This window comes from Mytilus californianus, unplaced genomic scaffold, assembly GCF_021869535.1.
Source record: "Mytilus californianus isolate M0D057914Y unplaced genomic scaffold, xbMytCali1.0.p SCAF_3, whole genome shotgun sequence".
Taxonomy (NCBI): domain Eukaryota; kingdom Metazoa; phylum Mollusca; class Bivalvia; order Mytilida; family Mytilidae; genus Mytilus; species Mytilus californianus.
In genome coordinates, this window is record NW_026262679.1 from 5,960,683 (window position 1) to 5,983,627 (window position 22,945).

General features: G+C 34.8%; 2 protein-coding genes across 2 annotated transcripts in view; one reads left to right on the forward strand and one right to left on the reverse strand.

Annotated features, from left to right (window-relative positions):
• LOC127733881 (protein RRP5 homolog) overlaps positions 1 to 8,573 on the forward strand; it is a 49,261-nt gene extending 40,688 nt beyond the window's left edge. Inside the window, exons 37-43 of the mRNA XM_052243328.1 lie at positions 130 to 255; positions 634 to 702; positions 1,389 to 1,573; positions 4,482 to 4,650; positions 4,943 to 5,096; positions 5,841 to 6,006; positions 7,423 to 8,573. Of these exons, the coding sequence (XP_052099288.1) occupies positions 130 to 255; positions 634 to 702; positions 1,389 to 1,573; positions 4,482 to 4,650; positions 4,943 to 5,096; positions 5,841 to 6,006; positions 7,423 to 7,591 (1,038 nt within the window). The 3' untranslated portion in view covers positions 7,592 to 8,573. The remainder of the gene's footprint in view (positions 1 to 129; positions 256 to 633; positions 703 to 1,388; positions 1,574 to 4,481; positions 4,651 to 4,942; positions 5,097 to 5,840; positions 6,007 to 7,422) is intronic.
• Positions 8,574 to 18,861: 10,288 nt separating this feature from the next.
• LOC127733353 (uncharacterized) overlaps positions 18,862 to 22,945 on the reverse strand; it is a 44,940-nt gene continuing 40,856 nt past the window's right edge. The window contains exons 18-19 of the mRNA XM_052242721.1: positions 20,090 to 20,240; positions 18,862 to 19,189 (exon numbers count right to left, since the gene is read on the reverse strand). Of these exons, the coding sequence (XP_052098681.1) occupies positions 19,093 to 19,189; positions 20,090 to 20,240 (248 nt within the window). The 3' untranslated portion in view covers positions 18,862 to 19,092. The remainder of the gene's footprint in view (positions 19,190 to 20,089; positions 20,241 to 22,945) is intronic.

A 22,945-nucleotide genomic window follows, 5' to 3' on the forward strand; every position in this document is an offset into this window, starting at 1 on the left:
TTATTTTTACTGGAGTTAGTCACTTTTAAATGTAGTTTATATTAAGGATTACATTTACAACACCATTGTCAAGTTCCTGTCTTTTAAAGTGTAGTATTTATTGTTCTTTCATTTCTCTGTTAAAATCAGAAGAATCATCGACCATGTGTTCAGATAAAGAGTGGATGGTGCTGGGATACTGAATACAAATCTCCAGTGATAACTAGATCTACACAATCTGATACTGAAGATGATGATGAGGAGGAAAACTCTCAGGTAAACATTATATACCTAGTATTTGTAAATAGAATGTATGTAATTGTATATGATTTCTTCTATTATAGTGTGGTTTTCATATTCTTTATCCTTTGGTTATTTGTGTTGTTCTAACTTATTATACTTATTCTTTATCACATGTACCAAACAATAGTAACAAAAAACTGTTAAAGTGATTGACTTATGGATCGTTTGAAACAAAACTAGTTTTATTATTTTAGATGTGTTTTTTTCTTATTAAATTGACCTCAGACCAAGAGTTGCATTATTTGTCCTACACTAAACAACTAAATATTTTTTAAAGCAACCATGAAATAGTTACTGACTTAAAAAACATATTAAAACAAATCAAATCTCATCCTTTTCTCCTGATTATAGGTGGAATCAGACCAACAGAAAACTCCAATACAGAAAGACAAGAAAGAAGAAGAAAAGAATTTATTTCAGGTATAAAGATCATATGTTGTTTTGATCTCCTTTCCATACTGTGGTCAAGGGAAATTCTCCAAAGTTGTGATTTCTTTGGCATACTTCTATCAAATTAATATCATTTAATATCACCATAAAACAACCTTAGTAAGATATTGACTTCATTTAACTTTAATGTGTAAGACATTTTCTTTGGGACATTTGTTTGGGAAATTATCTACTGTGATACTAACATAAACTTTACAGTATTTTAAATTTTAGTCTGACATTTTGTGAAACATTTAGCTGGGTTTTCTGTGTATTGTGTGTCCTATAACCGTAAGTCATTACTTAAAGAAAATGTCTACTGTCAACAAACAGTAGAGAAAAATCATACAGTGCCTTTAATTTTCATCCAGTAGTAATAATGGCACCCACCAAAAAAACACTTTTTTATTCTCATATCTTTTTTTTATAAGACATTAACACATAAGTAGAGTTTGTTGTTTTTTAAATTTGAATTTTTGTGCATGTTTTAGAAATATGCATTATTTCTGATGGATACACCTTATACAAAAATGTTTATTTCAATTAAAAATAATTTGAAAGGTTAGTATGACACACTGATGTTAATTAGTATTTTGTTTTAATTAGATGAAGAAAGGGATTTGGTTTTGTGATAAACAAGTCATGTAAAAGATAAATGATATAATATCTGATTTTAGTTTGAGCAGCATCAGTTAGTAGGGGACATAACTCCAGAAGCAGCAGATGGTTTTGATAGACTTGCTCTTCAGTCTCCTAATAGTTCTATGGTCTGGCTTAGATATATGGCCTTCCACTTAGAAACAGCTGAGATAGAGAAAGCAAGAGCTGTGGCAGAAAGAGCTCTCAAAACAATCTCATTTAGGTAGGTTTAAAAACAACTTAGAAGCAGGAAGAAATCAGAGCTGTTTTATTGTCGTGCCTGCGACTTTTGTCGCAGAAAGCTTGACATAGGGATAGTGATCCGACGGCGGCGTTAGCTAACTTCTTAAAAGCATTATATTTTAGAATGTGGAAGACCTGGATGCTTCATACTTTGTATATAGATGCCTTATGTTATGAAGTTTCCGTCTGTCACATGTCCATTGTCCTTGACCTCATTTTCATGGTTCAGTGACTACTTAAAAAAAAAGTTGTGATTTTTTGTAATGTAAATTTCTCTCTTATTATGAGTAATAGGATAACTATATTTGGTATGTGCATACCTATCAAGGTCCTCATGCCCGTCAGACAGTTTTCACTTGACCTAGACCTCATTTCATGGATCAGTGAACAAGGTTAAGTTTTGGTGGTCAAGTCCATATCTCAGATACTATAAGCAATAGGTCTAGTATATTTGGTGTATGGAAGGATTGTAAGGTGTACATGTCCAACTGGCAGGTGTCACCTGACCTTGACCTCATTTTCATGGTTCAGTGGTTATAGTTAAGTTTTTGTGTTTTGGTCCGTTTTTACTTATACTTTATGCAATGGGTCTACTATATTTGGTGTATGGAATGATTGTAAGGTGTACATGTCCAACTGGCAGGTGTCATCTGACTTTGACCTCATTTTCATGGTTCAGTGGTCAAAGTTAAGTTTTTGAGGTTTGGTCTTTTTCTTATACTATATGCAATAAGTCAACTATATTTGGTGTATGGAAATATTCTATGATGTACATGTCAGTCTCGCAGGTTTTATTTGACCTTGACCTCATTTTCACAGTTCATTGCTCAGTGTTAAGTTTATGTGTTTCAGTCTGTTTATCTTAAACTATAAGCAATAGGTCAGCTATATTTGTTGTATGGAAGGATTGTAAGCTGTTCATGTCTGCCTGGCATGGTTCATCTGACCTTGACCTCATTTTCACGATTCATTGGTCAATGTTTAGTTTTCTTGGTTAAGTCTGTTTCTTAGAAACTATAAGCAATAGGTCAACTATATTTAGTGTATTGAATGATTGTAAGGTGTACATGTATTTCTCGTTTGGTTTATATGATCGTGACTTCATTTTCTTGGATCATGTTAAGTTTATGTAATAGTTGTAGTAAAGCTTTCATTTAGGACTATCAACATAATATCAATGGTTAGTAAAGAAAACGAGACATTTTAGCGTGTGCACTCTTGTTTATGTATGTTAAGGAACATTTGGGTTATAGAAAGCTAGAGTTAAATTACAGAATTTTGAGAGATATTTGTAATGTTAAATGTGAGATGAGCACACTGGAAATTCAGAGAGATATTTGTAATGTTACATGTGAGATGAGCACACTGGAAATTCAGAGAGATATTTGTAATGTTAAATGTGGGATGAGCACACTGGAAATTCAGAGATATTTGTAATGTTACATGTGGGATGAGCACACTGGAAATTCAGAGATATTTGTAATGTTACATGTGGGATGGACACACTGGAAATTCAGAGAGATATTTGTAATGTTACATGTGGGATGAGCACACTGGAAATTCAGAGAGATATTTGTAATGTTACATGTGGGGTGAGCACACTGGAAATTCAGAGAGATATTCATAATGTTAAATGTGAGATGAGCACACTGGAAATTCAGAGAGATATTTGTAATGTTACATGTGGGATGAGCACACTGGAAATTCAGAGAGATATTTGTAATGTTACATGTGGGATGAGCACACTGGTTTTCAGAGAGATATTTGTAATGTTACATGTGGGATGAGCACACTGGAAATTCAGAGAGATATTTGTAATGTTACATGTGGGGTGAGCACACTGGAAATTCAGAGAGATATTCATAATGTTACATGTGAGATGAGCACACTGGAAATTCAGAGAGATATTTGTAATGTTACATGTGGGGTGAGCACACTGGAAATTCAGAGAGATATTTGTAATGTTACATGTGGGATGAGCACACTGGAAATTCAGAGAGATATTTGTAATGTTACATGTGGGATGAGCACACTGGAAATTCAGAGAGATATTCGTAATGTTACATGTGGGATGAGCACACTGGAAATTCAGAGAGATATTCGTAATGTTACATGTGGGATGAGCACACTGGAAATTCAGAGAGATATTTGTAATGTTACATGTGGGATGAGCACACTGGAAATTCAGAGAGATATTTGTAATGTTACATGTGGGGTGAGCACACTGGAAATTCAGAGAGATATTCATAATGTTACATGTGAGATGAGCACACTGGAAATTCAGAGAGATATTCGTAATGTTACATGTGGGATGAGCACACTGGAAATTCAGAGAGATATTTGTAATGTTACATGTGGGATGAGCACACTGGAAATTCAGAGAGATATTTGTAATGTTAAATGTGGGATGAGCACACTGGAAATTCAGAGAGATATTTGTAATGTTAAATGTGGGATGAGCACACTGGAAATTCAGAAGTATCTGGGGCACAATAATAAAAACTCCCATTCATAATTTCAGTAGTGATTTTGCTTCAATAAATTTTTGCATTACTTGCCAATGGTCAATGATCTGCAATAATAAATGCATGCATTTAATTTTGAATATACAGTTTGTAACATGTTAAAAGAGATATCAAACCCCACTCGTTTATGTTGGATAAAATAAACAGATGTGAAATTAATGGCCATAACAAAAATCACATCTAAAAATTTACTTGGAAGTAGGTTTTGTAATTGATTATGAACAATCTGGTAAGTAAGTTAATAGGTGAAGAGCTCAAATTCAGTATCTTTCATATATAAGTACTGACATAAACAAAAACAAAAACACTATTTTCAGTTTACTTTTGTTAACATCATGACCAGTAGTTGTTTCTTCTTTGTAGAGAAGAACAAGAAAAGTTGAATGTTTGGGTGGCATACCTGAATTTAGAGAACATGTATGGTACACCTGAAGAACTGGCTAAAGTTTTAGAGAGAGCATTACAACAGAATGAACCGCTAACTGTCTATCAACATCTCATTAATATTTACTTCAAGGCAGGGAAGTTCCAGGTACAACAGTGTAGAAAAAAGTCATACTATCATCTACAATATTTAGTAACTGACAGATTAAAATTAATGTCAAATTTTATGCTACAATTTTTATGCTTGGCTTATACTAAAAGTAATTATGAAACTCAATATGAAAGAGTAAGAAAGATTTGTTTACCTGATAAAGGAGAACCAGAGCAATGTGATATAACAATCAATAAAAAAATTCTTAGACTATATTTAGTGGCAATTATATTAGTCATTTCTATAAATTTAATATTATTTCCAATATTTCTATTTAATTATTTTGTAGGATGCAGAAAACACTTACAATATTATGTGCAGGAAATTCTCATACAAAAAAGAACCTTGGATTGGATTTGGGTTGTTCCACTTCAAAAATGGGAACTTTGAAGCAGCCAGAAAGATTCTGCCAAGATGTCTTAAAAGTCTCAGCAAAGAAAATCGTAAGTTACTTTCTGGTTGTGAAATTAGAAAATGAAAGTTCTTGAAATTTTGAGACACAATATACATTTGGAAACTTCGTGTTTACAGCAAAATGTGATGTAATTAAAAATTAGGTAATTATTAAACCCATTATTGGGGAAATCAATACAAATGGTCAAACTGGCTGTACTATGTAAGCAATGGTCAAACTAGCTGTACTGTGTAAACAATGTCCAAACTGGCCCTACTGTGTAAGTAATGGTCAATTGGCCATAATGTGTAAGCAATGGTCAAATTGGCTGTACTGTGTGAGAAGTGGTCAAACTGGCAGTACTATGTAAGCAGTGGTCAAACTGGCCATACAGTGTAAGCAATGGCCAAACTGGCAGTACCTTGTAAGCCCTGGTCAAATTGGCCATACTGTGTAAACAATGGTCAAACTGGCCGTACTGTGTAAACAGTTGGCAAACTGTCCGTTCTGTGTAAGCAAAGTGTCAATTTGCTGTACTGTGTAAGCATTGGTCAAACTGGCCGTACTGTGTAATCAATGGTCAAACAAGTTGTATTATGTAAGAATTTTCAGATATTTCATCCTGTCACTTCATATTTGACTACTTTTAATTGTTATTTTACCTACTGAGTATGGAACTTTTTGTCAGTGAAGCAAGTTGGTTATACTTTGCATGACATCGATTAAACCTCTTGTTTTGCACACAGAATCTTACCATAACAATAAAGCTATGATTTTGATTTTTTTTCTTCAGATGTAGAAACAATAGCCAAGTTTGCCCAGATGGAATTTAAGCATGGAGAACCTGAGAGGGGGAAGACAATGTTTGAAAACATTCTAAGTAATTATCCAAAACGAACAGATTTGTGGTCAGTGTATGTAGATATGGTGATTAAAACTGCTGATATAGAGGCCGTTAGGTATGTAGCATTTTACTTACAGTAGTATTATACCTATCTGATTGTCAACTGTACACAGGGGAATTTATTTATTACACTTATCACTTTAATTTGAGTTATAAATAGATTGGTTAGTTTAAACATATTTTATTGTCCAAAAACATTGACAATAGGATTAGACACAAGTTTTGCAACTTAGAACGTCTTCTCCATTACATACAAATAATAAATAACCGAACAAAATAAAATACATAATAATAACATCATAAACAATATTAATATGGAGACATGAAATTAACAAGAATTTAAACGACATGGCTCATCGATTTCTAAAAGTCGAGTTGACCGTAAATTTATTTATGATAGACCTTACTAGGTTGTTTTAAATTTGGAATAAATATTCACTCAAAAGGTAAGTTACTACATGTATTTCAAAGCAATTAAATTAAATTGTTGTTGTCAACTGATAGGATTTTATATATAAATCAAATTGATGATCCATGTCTTTGGGAAAAATGAACAATTTCATTCGAAGTCAACAAAAAGTAATTACATTATTATTGTTATATAATTAACCATAATGTCTATACACTATGAAAAGCGATTGGTCTCTTTGATATAATTCTGCACTTTTGTAAAAATTAGCATGTTTATGTTCATATTAAACATATCATTACCGTACATTAAAGTTTCCAAGTCAGTAGGTATATTTTCTTTTCTAAGTTCAATAAATAGATTTGGTTATATTGAGGTTAAATATAACACAAAACCCTTTGAAACCATTTGGCCCAAAATCAAATGTGTTTAAAAGTTTCCATTTAAACATAATATGCACTTGAGTAAAACATTGATATTTTTGTTCGAAACATTATTTTCCATAGGCTATACAGCCATAACATAACAATAAATACAGTCCAATGGTATAACGGCATAAAATTACCGCTGATACAAACATGCAGGGAAAAATATAAAGCTCAGCTCCCAATCCCAAAAAACATTTTTTAAACAGTCATAATATAATGTCATTAAGCCACAGCTGATAGTAACAAGTCACTTTAAACTTTCATTAGAATTTTGATCAATAATTTTATAATTGTTGGCCAGTTGAATTAAGTGCAAATATGAATATAAGAAGATGTGGTATGCTTGCCAATGAGACAACTCACCACCAGAAACCAAATGATGTTGAAAATTTGCCACTACAGGTCACTGTAGGGTCTTCAACAATGAGCAAAACCTATATTGCATAGCAAGCTTTACTGAGCCCCGAAATGACAAATGAAACGATTCAAACAAGAAGATTAATGTCTTATTTATGTACAAGACAATAAATGAAAAAAATAGATATACAGCAACAAACAACAACCACTGAATTACAGCCACCTGACTTCCTCCTCCCTTCTGTATAAATTAACTAATATTTTCATTCTTTTGCAGACATTTACTGGACAGAGTTATACATATGAAGCTGTCGGCCAAGAAAATGAAATTTTTCTTCAAGAAATATTTAGACTTTGAACAATCTCATGGAGACAATAAACATGTAGAATATGTAAAACAGAAAGCATTTGAATATGTTGAATCTAAGGGCTTTGTGGATGAATAAGTTTATAGTTTTAATATTTTTAATGGCAATGAAACGTTTTATGGTAACACAGGGATGATTTTTGCCTTAGAATAAAATTTATTGAAAGGAGTAGCTAATTAGGCTAATATTTGCCCAAGAAAATGAAGTTTTAAAATTTATAAATAATATAAGGAATGCATAAAAAGAAGAAAATAAATGAATAAGTCAAATTTTTAATGTTATGGCATCAAATGACATCATAAGATGCATCTATTTTATGAAAATGGAAGATTTTATGCAGTTTTTCCATCTTTATTTTCTTTGTAGAAACATTGTGTGCAGTTAAAAACAAGCTTTCTTATAGCCATTTACATAATCTTAATAAATGTAAAGGTTTTTTTTAGTTGTGCATACTTTTCCAATCCCAAATATACTCCGAAGCTGATACAAAACAAGGAAGATGAATTTTACAAAATATTTATATTTGGTTAGTATTTAGCCATGGTCCCTTGACAAAGGTAACATCTGTGTTTAAATTTCATGCGAGATCATTTATTGTAACTTTTTATTTTACGCTAACTTTTGGCCCTTACTGTTATTATTATTATTTGCACCTACTCCTTTATATGAAAACACCTCATTCTTTCAAAAGCAATTTTGTACCAGCTCTTACTTATTTCAACAACATTTGAAAACAAAATTCAAGAAGCAAAATACTTGATAAAAGATATCCCTGGTTACAAAATATTGACCTTGAATATGTTTAAATGTTTCATCTGCAATATAAATGTAAGAACGAGTCAGATGGTTGTTTTATTGATATCATTTATCGTCATTGGAATGAATCTGATAACTTAATGTTGAATCGAAGCTAAGTATGAATCTATCAAAGTGAAAGTGTTTGTGAGAAATGATTGGTGTATTGTGAATGATCATTGTAAGAAAGAATGTCAATATAATTATTATTTAACTTTGTCATATAGATATGTGTTCATACTCTGATGAAATACAACATAGTTTAAAAATCTTATCTTGTTTACTAGTGGAAATAATAACCGTACACCAACATGTTCCTGCAAACCTTTCCCATCAGAGGAGAAAATGTTTTAGTTCACAATCAAACAAGGTCAATTTGCACACACGAGGGAGTCTCTTCCTATATGAAGGTATATACATATGTGCCGCTGGAATGGGTTTCCGTTTTAGATACGTCAAATATATCAATGGGGTGCAATTTTACCGAGGAAATATATCAATAGGTAGTAATTATGACCAATTGTGATATATCAATGGGTCATCATTTTTCAGTTTGTTGTGCAATGATCTTTACTGAATTTCCCAAACTCTTTGTCATTAAAATTTCCATATCTGCTGAAACTTATTGACACAAGTTTTGTTATTGATCAAATTTTATTACACTGTCACAATTAATAATCTTTACCCACTTGAGTATAGTAAAAAAAGTCACATATCATATCGAACCTTTTGCACTTATTGAATATATGAATGGGTTATGATTTCGCTGTGAAATATATGTATAGGTAGGGATTTCACAATATTTCAATATATGAATGGGGGGTGTTTTTTAAATCCCAGCTGCACAACTGTACCCAAAATCCCATGTTGAGACCCCCGTGTTTGCACAAAATTAAGACCAGTAGTAGAGTTCAACAATTTGAAAGTTGTCAAGACTGAGAGAGTTATAAAGTGACAAGGAAAGACACTCTTGTTTACAAAATCAATTGCTGTGATGTTTTCATTAACTGTTTTCTTGAACCAGTGCTACTTAAAACAATATATAAGCAATTGTTCACTTGGTTCCATTAATTAAACTTTGACACACTTTATACTTACCTCTGTTCACAACTGAAAAAGTTTTAAATCTTTGACTCTTGCAACTCTCTAATGCAAGTTTACAATGTTCAAATGTTACACAACGTATCAATGCAATCGGAATCATTAGCCCCAACATGAAATGAAAAGGGATTTCGGACAACCTACTACTCCAAAACCAATATATTTTTTTGATTTCTTGGTGAGTTTATTCATCCCCTACATGAGTGCACATGCTGAGATGTCTCATTTACTTGATTGAATTACAGTATATGTTGAGTCTTTAAGATCAAGGTTTTACTATATTTATCGATAACCTTGACTGGATCAATGATCCATGAAAATGAGGGCAAGATCAGATGAACCATGCAAGACAGACATGTTCACCTTATAACCATTCCATACATTTAATATAGTCCACCTCATGCTTAGTTTCTTGACCACTGAATCCTGTTTTATGGACAGTTTACCTTGCAATGATTCTATGTACCAAATAAAGTTGTCCTTTTACTCAGTTCTTCTACCTTCTGAAATTTAAAAGCTGAATACAAATAGTTTACACCACCACTAGATTAGCATCCCTGTCTGAAATTCTCTGACTTAATACAAATAGTTTACACCACCACTAGATTAGCATCCCTGTCTGAAATTCTGTGACTTAATACAAATAGTTTACACCACTGCCAGATTAGCATCCCTGATCCTGTGACTTAATACAAATAGTTTACACCACCGCCAGATTAGCATCCCTGTCTCACATCCTGTGACTTAATACAAATAGTTTACACCACCACCAGATTAGCATCCCTGTCTCGCATTCTGTGATTTAATACAAATAGTTTACACCACTGCCAGATTAGCATCCCTGTCTCACATTCTGTGACTTAATACAAATAGTTTTCACCACCGCCAGATTAGCATCCCTGTCTCACATCCTGTGACTTAATACAAATAGTTTTCACCACCGCCAGATTAGCATCCCTGATTTTGTGACTTAATACAAATAGTTTACACCACCGCCAGATTAGCATCCCTGTCTCACATCCTATGACTTAATACAAATAGTTTTCACCACCGTCAGATTAGCATCCCTGTCTTACATTCTGTGACTTAATACAAATAGTTTACACCACTGCCAGATTAGCATCCCTGTCTCACATTCTGTGACTTAATACAAATAGTTTACACCACTGCCAGATGAGCATCCCTGTCTCACATTCTGTGACTTAATACAAATAGTTTACGTCACTGCCAGATTAGCATCCCTGTCTCACATTCTGTGACTTAATACAAATAGTTTACACCACCGCCAGATTAGCATCCCTGTCTCACATTCTGTGACTTAATACAAATAGTTTACACCACTGCCAGATTAGCATCCCTGTCTCACATTCTGTGACTTAATACAAATAATTTACACCACTGCCAGATTAGCATCCCTGTCTCACATCCTGTGACTTAATACTAATAGTTTACACCACTGCCAGATTAGCATCCCTGTCTCACATTCTGTGACTTTATACAAATAGTTTACACCACTGCCAGATTAGCATCCCTGTCTCACATTCTGTGACTTAATACAAATAGTTTACACCACTGCCAGATTAGCATCCCTGTCTCACATTCTGTGACTTAATACAAATAGTTTACACCACTGCCAGATTAGCATCCCTGTCTCACATTCTGTGACTTAATACAAATAGTTTACACCACTGCCAGATTAGCATCCCTGTCTCACATTCTGTGACTTAATACAAATAGTTTACACCACTGCCAGATTAGCATCCCTGTCTCACATCCTGTGACTTAATACAAATAGTTTACACCACTGCCAGATTAGCATCCCTGTCTCACATCCTGTGACTTAATACAAATAGTTTACACCACTGCCAGATTAGCATCCCTGTCTCACATTCTGTGACTTAATACAAATAGTTTACACCACCGCCAGATTAGCATCCCTGTCTCACATTCTGTGACTTAATACAAATAGTTTACACCACCGCCAGATTAGCATCCCTGTCTCACATTCTGTGACTTAATACAAATAGTTTACACCACCGCCAGATTAGCATCCCTGTCTCACATTCTGTGACTTAATACAAATAGTTTACACCACCGCCAGATTAGCATCCCTGTCTCACATTCTGTGACTTAATACAAATAGTTTACACCACCGCCAGATTAGCATCCCTGTCTCACATCCTGTGACTTAATACAAATAGTTTTCACCACCGCCAGATTAGCATCCCTGTCTCACATCCTGTGACTTAATACAAATAGTTTTCACCACCGTCAGATTAGCATCCCTGTCTTACATTCTGTGACTTAATACAAATAGTTTACACCACTGCCAGATTAGCATCCCTGTCTCACATTCTGTGACTTAATACAAATAGTTTACGTCACTGCCAGATTAGTATCCCTGTCTCACATTCTGTGACTTAATACAAATAGTTTACACCACCGCCAGATTAGCATCCCTGTCTCACATTCTGTGACTTAATACAAATAGTTTACACCACCGCCAGATTAGCATCCCTGTCTCACATTCTGTGACTTAATACAAATAGTTTACACCACTGCCAGATTAGCATCCCTGTCTCACATTCTGTGACTTAATACAAATAGTTTACACCACCGCCAGATTAGTATCCCTGTCTCACATTCTGTGACTTAATACAAATAGTTTACACCACTGCCAGATTAGCATCCCTGTCTCACATCCTGTGACTTAATACTAATAGTTTACACCACTGCCAGATTAGCATCCCTGTCTCACATTCTGTGACTTAATACAAATAGTTTACACCACTGCCAGATTAGCATCCCTGTCTCACATTCTGTGACTTAATACAAATAGTTTACACCACCGCCAGATTAGCATCCCTGTCTCACATCTCACATTCTGTGACTTAATACAAATAGTTTACACCACTGCCAGATTAGCATCCCTGTCTCACATTCTGTGACTTAATACAAATAGTTTACACCACTGCCGGATTAGCATCCCTGTCTCACATTCTGTGACTTAATACAAATAGTTTACACCACTGCCAGATTAGCATCCCTGTCTCACATTCTGTGACTTAATACAAATAGTTTACACCACTGCCAGATTAGCATCCCTGTCTCACATTCTGTGACTTAATACAAAGTTTACACCACTGCCAGATTAGCATCCCTGTCTCACATTCTGAAACTTAATATAAATAGTTTACACCACTGCCAGATTAGCATCCCTGTCTCACATCCTTTGACTTAATACAAATAGTTTACACCACTGCCAGATAAGCATCCCTGTCTCACATTCTGTGACTTAATACAAATAGTTTACACCACTGCCAGATTAGCATCCCTGTCTCACATTCTGTGACTTAATACAAATAGTTTACACCACCGCCAGATTAGCATCCCTGTCTCACATTCTGTGACTTAATACAAATAGTTTACACCACCGCCAGATTAGCATCCCTGTCTCACATTCTGTGACTTAATACAAATAGTTTACACCACCGCCAGATTAGCATCCCTGTCTCACATTCTGTGACTTAATACAAATAGTTTACACCACTGCCAGATTAGCATCCCTGTCTCACATTCTGTGACTTAATACAAATAGTTTACACCACCGCCAGATTAGTATCCCTGTCTCACATTCTGTGACTTAATACAAATAGTTTACACCACTGCCAGATTAGCATCCCTGTCTCACATCCTGTGACTTAATACTTATAGTTTACACCACTGCCAGATTAGCATCCCTGTCTCACATTCTGTGACTTAATACAAATAGTTTACACTACCGCCAGATTAGCATCCCTGTCTCACATTCTGTGACTTAATACAAATAGTTTACACCACCGCCAGATTAGCATCCCTGTCTCACATCTCACATTCTGTGACTTAATACAAATAGTTTACACCACTGCCAGATTAGCATCCCTGTCTCACATTCTGTGACTTAATACAAATAGTTTACACCACTGCCGGATTAGCATCCCTGTCTCACATTCTGTGACTTAATACAAATAGTTTACACCACTGCCAGATTAGCATCCCTGTCTCACATTCTGTGACTTAATACAAATAGTTTACACCACTGCCAGATTAGCATCCCTGTCTCACATTCTGTGACTTAATACAAAGTTTACACCACTGCCAGATTAGCATCCCTGTCTCACATTCTGAAACTTAATATAAATAGTTTACACCACTGCCAGATTAGCATCCCTGTCTCACATCCTTTGACTTAATACAAATAGTTTACACCACCGCCAGATTAGCATCCCTGTCTCACATTCTGTGACTTAATACAAATAGTTTACACCACCGCCAGATTAGCATCCCTGTCTCACATTCTGTGACTTAATACAAATAGTTTACACCACCGCCAGATTAGCATCCCTGTCTCACATCCAGTGACTTAATACAAATAGTTTACACCACTGCCAGATTAGCATCCCTGTCCCACATCCTGTGACTTAATACAAATAGTTTACACCACCGCCAGATTAGCATCCCTGTCTCACATTCTGTGACTTAATACAAATAGTTTACACCACCGCCAGATTAGCATCCCTGTCTCACATTCTGTGACTTAATACAAATAGTTTACACCACCGCCAGATTAGCATCCCTGTATTACATCCTGTGACTTAATACAAATAGTTTACACCACCGCCAGATTAGCATCCCTGTCTCACATCCTGTGACTTAATACAAATAGTTTACACCACCGCCAGATTAGCATCCCTGTCTCACATCCTGTGACTTAATACAAATAGTTTACACCACTGCCAGATTAGCATCCCTGTCTCACATTCTGTGACTTAATACAAATAGTTTACACCACTGCCAGATTAGCATCCCTGTCTCACATTCTGTGACTTAATACAAATAGTTTACACCACTGCCAGATTAGCATCCCTGTCTCACATTCTGTGACTTAATACAAATAGTTTACACCACCTGTTTCACATTCTGTGACTTAATACAAATAGTTTACACCACCGCCAGATTAGCATCCCTGTCTCACATTCTGCGACTTTCATTGCAGGTGAGAGAAAATCCGACGAAAATGCCACTTCTACTGAAGTGCAAATTTTTACTTTGTTATTTGCAATGTTTACTTTCACTACTATTAAACCTGATTGGCTGTTATAATAATAGTTTGATTTCCTGTAATCACATTTATTATTAAGTCTCCCAAACGAAGTTTGGGAAGACTTATTGGTTTTGCTCAGTTCTTATTATTATTATTATTATTATTATTATTATTATTCTTCTTCTTCTTCTTCTTCTTCTTCTTCCTCTTCCCCCACTTTTAAATTTTAACTTGTCCGCACCCGTTCTCCAAAACCGCTTGTCAGATTAACTTAGGGTTTCGCAATATGTTAGACTAACATGTCTAGTGGTGCAATCAGGGTTTTGTTTGTGCAATGGGGTTTATAAAGGGGTACTTTGAGGGGCAAAAAGAAAGGAGGGTTTTACTATAGAACCCTATGGGATTTTATTTTTAAAAATGTTCAAATGATTATAAATTGAAAACCGTTTGTGATAGACACAATCTTTTTAATTGAAAATGTTCTAAATGATAAAGCACATTAAATGAAATACAGGGTTAGTCCCCAGGGGTCACCCCCACCCCCTGCCATTTAAGAAAGTTCTAATAACTTGTAAGTGGTCAAGATCCCCACCCCTAAACCATATATATTCTGGTTTGTCATGCTAAGATGGTTTGAATAATAAACAGGGTTAGTCCCCAGGGGTCATCCCGACCCCCTGCCATTTGAGAAAGTTCTAATATCTTGTAAATGGTCGAGATCCCCACCCCTAAACCATATATATTCTGGTTTGTCATGATAAAGCACATCAAATGAAATACAGGGTTAGTCCCCAGGGGTCACCCCCACCCCCTGCCATTTAGGAAAGTTCTAATATCTTGTAAGTGGTCAAGATCCCACCCCTAAACCATATATATTCTGGTTTGTCATGCTAAGATGGTTTGAATGATATACAGGGTTAGTCCCCAGGGGTCATCCCGACCCCCTGCCATTTGAGAAAGTTCTAATATCTTGTAAATGGTCGAGATCCCCACCCCTAAACCATATATATTCTGGTTTGTCATGATAAAGCACATTAAATGAAATACAGGGTTAGTCCCCAGGGGTCACCCCAACCCCCTGCCATTAAAGAAAGTTCTAATATCTTGTAAGTGGTCAAGGTCCCCACCCCTAAACCATATATATTCTGGTTTGTCATGCGAAGATGGTTTGAATGATATACAGGGTTAGTCCCTAGGGGTCACCCCCACCCCCTGCTATTTAAGAAAGTTCTAGTATCTTGTAAATGGTCAAGATCCCCACCCCTAAACCATATATATTCTGGTTTGTCATACCAAGATGGTTTGAATGATATACAGGGTTAGTCCCCAGGGGTCATCCTGACCCCCTGTCATTTGAGAAAGTTCTAATATCTTGTAAATGGTCGTGATCCCCACCCCTAAACCATATATGTTCCTGTTCGTCATGTCTCGAACATTTGAATGACGTTTAGGGTCAGTCCCCAGGGGTTCCCCCCACCCCCAATGTTCTAGTATCTTGTAAATGGTCGAGATCCCCACCCCTAAACCATATATATTCTGGTTTGTCATGCCAAGATGATTTGAATGATATACAGGGTTAGTCCCCAGGCATCATTAATACATATAACTTTACTGGACAAAACCAATTTTCACTGGACTTTGTCCAATGTCAGGTGACCCTGGGAATTACGAATTATGGGAGCTTCGTTTGGGAGACTTCGTAACAGCATCCTGTTACAATCATTTCTTGTTTCTTCAAAAGATAATTAAAGTGTAGCTCGATCACCAGTAAATAAACAACAAAATTCCCCCTTACAATATTGATACATGAATACATCCTTGGTATTTTGGTTTGAGAGTAAAGCACTAATTAGTGACCTTCATATCCTTTATTCTGCAATATAAGTATTTGGTGTCATTTCACCTGAAGTCATATCCAATCTTAGATGCACCTGGTCTCACACATTTTGATGTTCATTTGATTCCCTCGGTTTTCACCTTTGGTTTGATTATCGTGTCATCAGACAAACACTAAAATAAGATTCCCCAAGGAGTATGTTAGACATAGCTGTTTGGATCAAATTGGTCAAGTAGTTACAGAGGAGATTTAAACAAAAATTAAAGACAAATTAAAAATTAAAATTAAAAGGTCTTTCCACATTAAATTTCTAAATAATTAATAAGAAGCTACTTCCAGTTTAATCAAAGTTACTATTGGGGTCAAATCATAGGTTTCTTCATACTGATTCAAAAAAATATATGGTTTCTATACTTTTTTTTTCTGAAATAAGGGAGATAATTTGCTACTTCCGGTTTAGAAAATGTCAATTCTGGCCTCATATGATAGCTTTATTTACACTGATTCCAAAAATATAGCTTTCTCTATACTTTTGCCTTGCATATAAGAGATAATTTGCTACGTCCGGATAAGAAAATGTCACCTCCAGTCTTATATGATAGCTTTCTTAGCACTGATTCCAAAAATATATGGTTTCTATGTACTTTCACTTGAAATAAGGGAGATAATTAGCTACTTCCGGTTTACTAAAGGTGACTTTTAGTGTCATTTTAAGGTTATTGTAGTCTGATTCTAAAAATAATATTGTTTCTAAGTATTTTTCCCTTGCATAAGTGCAATGATAGCTACTTCCAGTTTGCACAAGGTCACTTTTGTTTGAAATTTTTCAAGGTCATGTGACCCTATGGCTTTATCATGTACCAGAATGAAGTAATAATCAATCATCAGATTGCTTTAAACTGAATGTACCATTTCTTCGTCTCAACAACCCAAACATTTAGCACCAGTTCTTTGGTATCTAGCTTTTATAGTATGAGATAAGATTCACACACAAGCAAAGGGCAAAATTTAGAACATGACCTTTTCACCATTTTCTTTTGGTGGACCAAGGACCTCAAATCACGACACCCTAGGTCTATCACTTACAGTTCATGAGTTACATTTATAAAGGGGAAATAACTCTCATATGGAGTCTCAACATTGCTTCGGTTAAAATTGACTGAAGCATCCTAAGGAATTAACGAGCAATTTGGAAAAATAAATATGTCGATTTCTTTTACGGTTGCAAGAGACACACAAGAAAAACTGTTTGGGGAGATAACTCTTACAATAAAAAGTGTTTGATTAAACAGAGTAAGCTTCATAAGCTCAATAACTGTTCTATATCATATGAAAAAAACCCTGAGCGACATATGCTGATACCACTTTATAATGCAAGAAAAGGGTTTGGTGGAAGAAGAAAAATAATAATAATCAGAACAAATACAATAGGTCTTTCCACAGAAAATTGGAAAGACCTAATAACAGATGCCTAATATGGCAAAAGCTCATATTGACCCTTTTGACCAGGTGAGCAAAATAAATTTCATTTTTAAGAGGATTCCTGTGCTTTTTATCACATTTCATTCTTTTCCGATTCAATATATTTTGCCTGTGTATATAAATAAGGAGATGTGGTATGATTGCCAATGAGACAACTGTGTTACTACTTATATGCAATTCCTGCACATAACAATTTGTGAAAGTGGACACAGAAAAATGTCAGCAGAAAATTCAGAAAAAGATAATCTGATGGACAGAACATTGCAAATTAATTCAAAGTTGCTGGACCATGACCTAGGGGGCAGGGCCCCATAAGGGTTGACTAAGTGAGATGTTGTGATAGTAATACATCTTTATAGAATATTATTGTCTATCATAAGTATGATTGGCTAGAGGTATAGGGGAGGGTTGAGATCTCACAAAACATGTTTAACCCTGCCGCATTTTTGCGCCTGTCCCAAGTCAGGAGCCTCAGGCCTTTGTTAGTCTTGTATGATTTTTAATTTTAGTTCATTTATATGTTCTGGAGTTTAGTATGTCATCCATTATCACTGAACTAGTACACATTTTTGTTTAGGGGCCATCTGAAGCACGCCTCCGAGTGCGGGATTTTCTCGCTGTGTTGAAGACCCATTGGTGGCCTTCGGCTGTTTTCTGCTCTTTGGTCGGGTTGTTGTCTCTTTGACACATTCCCCATTTCCATTCTCAATTTTATTTCTTCATAAATTTTATTAATTCATTCTGTTGTAAATTCAAAGATACAACCACGGTCTGTCCTTGGTCCGAACATCAAGACTCTGTTTTGCATTTGGATAACTTTCTTTGGACTCAAAATTACATACTGCCCTCTTTTTTTTACTGTAACATTTTTGAAAGCATAGAAATTATCTATTTGAGCATAGAGCATAATTTGAGTGCCAAAAATCGTAGAAACTACGCTAAAATCGTAGTGGTATACAGGTCTGCTCAACAATTGTTGACACCAGTGGAAAAGCAACACCTATTTCTCGCCTTCCGCGACTTTCGTTACAGACGAGACAAAAACACAAATCAATTGTTATAGGTTATCTAATTCTTTTATATGATTGTTCATAATATCACAGACTCTTCATTAATAAATAGTTCAAAATCTAGATTCCCTTGTCACTTTGCTAAAAGCAGTGTCAATGTCTACTTTCTCAGTTCTGGCCTACTGTCTACTAGAGAAGTTTAGTAAATCATTTAATTTAGATTGCATTAACAGAGTTGTCATTGCTAAGTTTATAGTCCACCATTATGACATCATGAAGCACCAATCTCCTTTGCTTGTATTGCCTGAATTTTCATCGATGTTTCCTGAATTGTTAAACTTTGTGTAGCTGCTATCATCTCATTACACCTAAAACAACAATCATTTAAGGGTTAATTCTTTTCCTTATCTGCTTTAATCCCAATTTATTCTAAGGTGACACAAAATTTATAACTTGTTTATCCAAATTTCTTCTTTTGTTATTTTTTTTAACAATTTTTTTCCTTCACCCATCAATTTCGTGTACGTATCAATCAAGTTTTTTTAACTGAAAACACACAAATCTACTCAAAATGGTGTGTTTTAGTGACATTAATGACATTCAAATATTGCGGCTGTTATTTATGACTTTGAGTAATATCTCAAAAAACAAGTGCTCCCCATTGCTCTTTTGAAGAGCAACTCCTAAGTAGCTTTCTTCTTCGTTTTAAACTGACTTTTAAAAATCAGAAGACTACAAAACAGACAAATACACAGAAAACACAGAAAAAGTGGTAAATATTTTAATGACAAACAAGGATACCTTGGAATCCTAATATTACAGCTAAACAAATCCATACCTCAATGTCAGACACAAGATAAAACTTTAGAAAAAAATTCACTGAAATAAAATTCACTTGCTTCCCATCTGAAGAACAATCATTTATTTTGTCAAGATTAATTAATCTTCTCTTTCTTATAGAACATATTTCATACTTTACCCTATCTCATTGTGAAATTACAGAAAATATTATTTTTCTCATGAAACTTTAAATTTTACTCGTTTATTTTCCTTCGATACCTATGTCCCATTGATAAATTTTATAATTTTCATTTAGATCAAGGTTCAAATTTAATGAAGAAAAGTTGACATCCTGGATTTTTATTTTTGCAATAAATTCATGTTCTCTTGTGGCTTCCATACTAAATGAAAGGTTAATCCACCTTTATGTACTTTGTTCACAATAATCTACATTGAAGAAAACGTTTTGTATGTATCTATGTTCTTACCTGACTAGTTCTTCCACCTGGGTCTCCGTAGCTTTCTCCATAGTTGACAAAGCATTAGCCATCGCAGTCACACTCGGTAGATCTTTACGTATCATCACAGACAACTCTCCTAACAGCTGTTCACTCTCCAGTAAAGCATGTTCTAGATCTCCTAAAAAATAGTCAAATAAATGGAGGATGTGTCAATGGGCCCGCTTGCATATAACATTATAAAGGGGCATAACTCAAGAATGGTAAAAGTGACGCCACCCAAATTCGAACTTAAAAAAGCATTGTGTATCAAGTTTCATAACATTTGGTTGAGGCTAACTAAAGTTAGAGAATGGAAATGAAAAATTCAGCAATTTTTCCATATAAAAAGGGGCATAACTCCAGAATGGTAGCAGTGACGCACCCAAATTCGAACTTGATCTGTGTTTTAAGGTATTGAGCATTGTGAATAAGTTCATAACTCCGCTGTGGTGGGGGCATAAAAATATGGTCAATTACATCTACACAATATTTTCATACCAGAATTGAAACATTTTCTGTAAGTTCTTCACTATTTCGTAGTAAAAAAACAGTTAGAAATTGACAGTTTTTTTAAGTAAATGTAGAAGAGCTTAAATCTTTGAAAACAACCTGAATTTTTTAAATTTTTTGTTTAAGTGCAGGAGCTAAAACTAGAGGTTCTCAAGAGCCTGTGTCGCTCACCTGTACCTTCTGTGTTTTTGGAAATCATGTAAAATAAGGTTAAAATCATAATAAATAGTATGAGATACCCCAATAATGATTGAGACCAAGTCTGGTTTAATTTGGCCCAGTAGTTAAATTAAAAGCAAGTCTTACAATAGTTACTGAAGACCCCTTATCATTATTTAAATTAGTTTTCAAGTTGTGACCATTTGAAATTGTTTTTTACAATTTTCCCAAAGACTTCTATAGTGAACCCCTATGTTCTGTTTTTAGCCATGGCGGCCATCTTGGTTGATGGGCTGGGTCATCAGATACATTGATACCCTAAGGATGATTTAGGCCAAGTTTGGTTTAATTTGGCCCAGTAGTTTCAGAGGAGAAGATCTTTGTAAAAGATTACAAAAATTTATGAAAAATTGTGAAAAATTTTGTAAGGGTTTCGTGGAACCCAGTGTCTCGTCTACTTTTGCTGTTAGTCAACAAAAATGGGGAAAAAATTATTAAAAATTTTCCTCTAGATACTATCTTTTGATTGTAAGAAGTTCTGTTCAAGTTTGGTAAAAATCCAAGAAGGTTTATGAATCTAATAAATGTTTCAAAAACTTTAACTGCAGACTGTACGTAATGCTAACTGGAACAAAACTAAGTCCATTTATAAGTAATATACAGAAAAACAGGTAATTTTTCTTTCTAGATACTAGCTTTTGATTATAAACAAGCTTCTGTCCAAGTTTGGTACAAATCCAGGATAGTTTAAGAAAGTTATTAAAATTTTGAAAGCTTTAGCCATCGAGTGAATGTAATGTTAACTGGCAGAAAAACTAAGTCCATTTATAAGTAAAATACAGATAAACAGGATTTTTTCTTTTACAAAATTTTCTTCTGAATATTATCTTATGATTATAAACAAGCTTCTGTCCAAGTTTGGTACAAATCTAGGATAGTTTAAGAAAGTTATTAAAATTTGAAAAACTTTAACCACAGAGTGAATGTTATGTTAACTGGCAGAAAAACTAAGTCCATTTATGAGTAAAATACGGATAATAGTTTAAGAAAGTTATTAAAATTTGAAAAAACTTTAACCACAGAGTGAATGTTATGTTAACTGGCAGAAAAACTAAGTCCATTTATGAGTAAAATACGGATAATAGTTTAAGAAAGTTATTAAAATTTGAAAAACTTTAACCACAGAGTGAATATTTGTGGACGCCGCTGCCGCCGCCGTCAAAGACGGAATGTAGGACTACTATGTCTCGCTTTTTCAACAAAAGTTGCAGGCTCGACAAAAATGACTTTAAAGGGCAATAACTCCTTATGGGGTCAATCGACAATTTTAGTCATGTTGACTTATTTGTAGATCTTACTTTGCTGAACATATTTGCAGTTTACAGTTTATCTCTATCTATTATAATATTCAAGATAATAACCAAAAACTGCAAAATTTCCTTAAAATTACAAATTCAGGGGCAGCAACCCAACAAAGGGTTGTATGATGTGTCTGAAATTTTCAGGGCAGATAGATCTTGACCTGATGAACATTTATACCCAATGTCAGATTTGCTCTAAATGCTTTAGTTTCAGAGACATAAGCCAAAAACTGCATTTTACCCCCATGTTCTGTTTTTGGCCATGGCGGCCATCTTGGTTGATGGGCGGGGTCATTGGATACATTTTTTAAACTAGATACCCTAAGGATGATTTAGGCCAAGTTTGGTTTTATTTGGCCCAGTAATTTCAAAGGAGAAGATTTGTGTAAAAGTTAACAGACAACGGACAACAAAGACGGACGCCAAGTGATGAGAAAAGCTCACTTGGCCCTTTTGGGCCAGGTGAGCTAAAAATATTATTGTAGTTTACATGTGGCACTGAAGTGCTACATCAAATATTTAAACAATGTACAATTGTAATAGGATAACCATCAACATAATCATACATGTGATTCTTCCGGCGGGAGTCAAAATCTCCCGCATTTCAGACCCTCTTCCGTCCCTCCCGTTAAAATTTGAAATCTTCCGCTTTTTGAAAATGTCAACCTCGTAAAATTTTCATTAGACATTTTTGTTTACAAAATCGATACGGACAGAGAAAAAGTCCGAGAAACTCGAAATTGATATGGGAAAAGTCCGAGAAAAACGGAAGTTTCCTGTAATGGATTTTGTGTCAAAAGTTAAAATAGGTAAA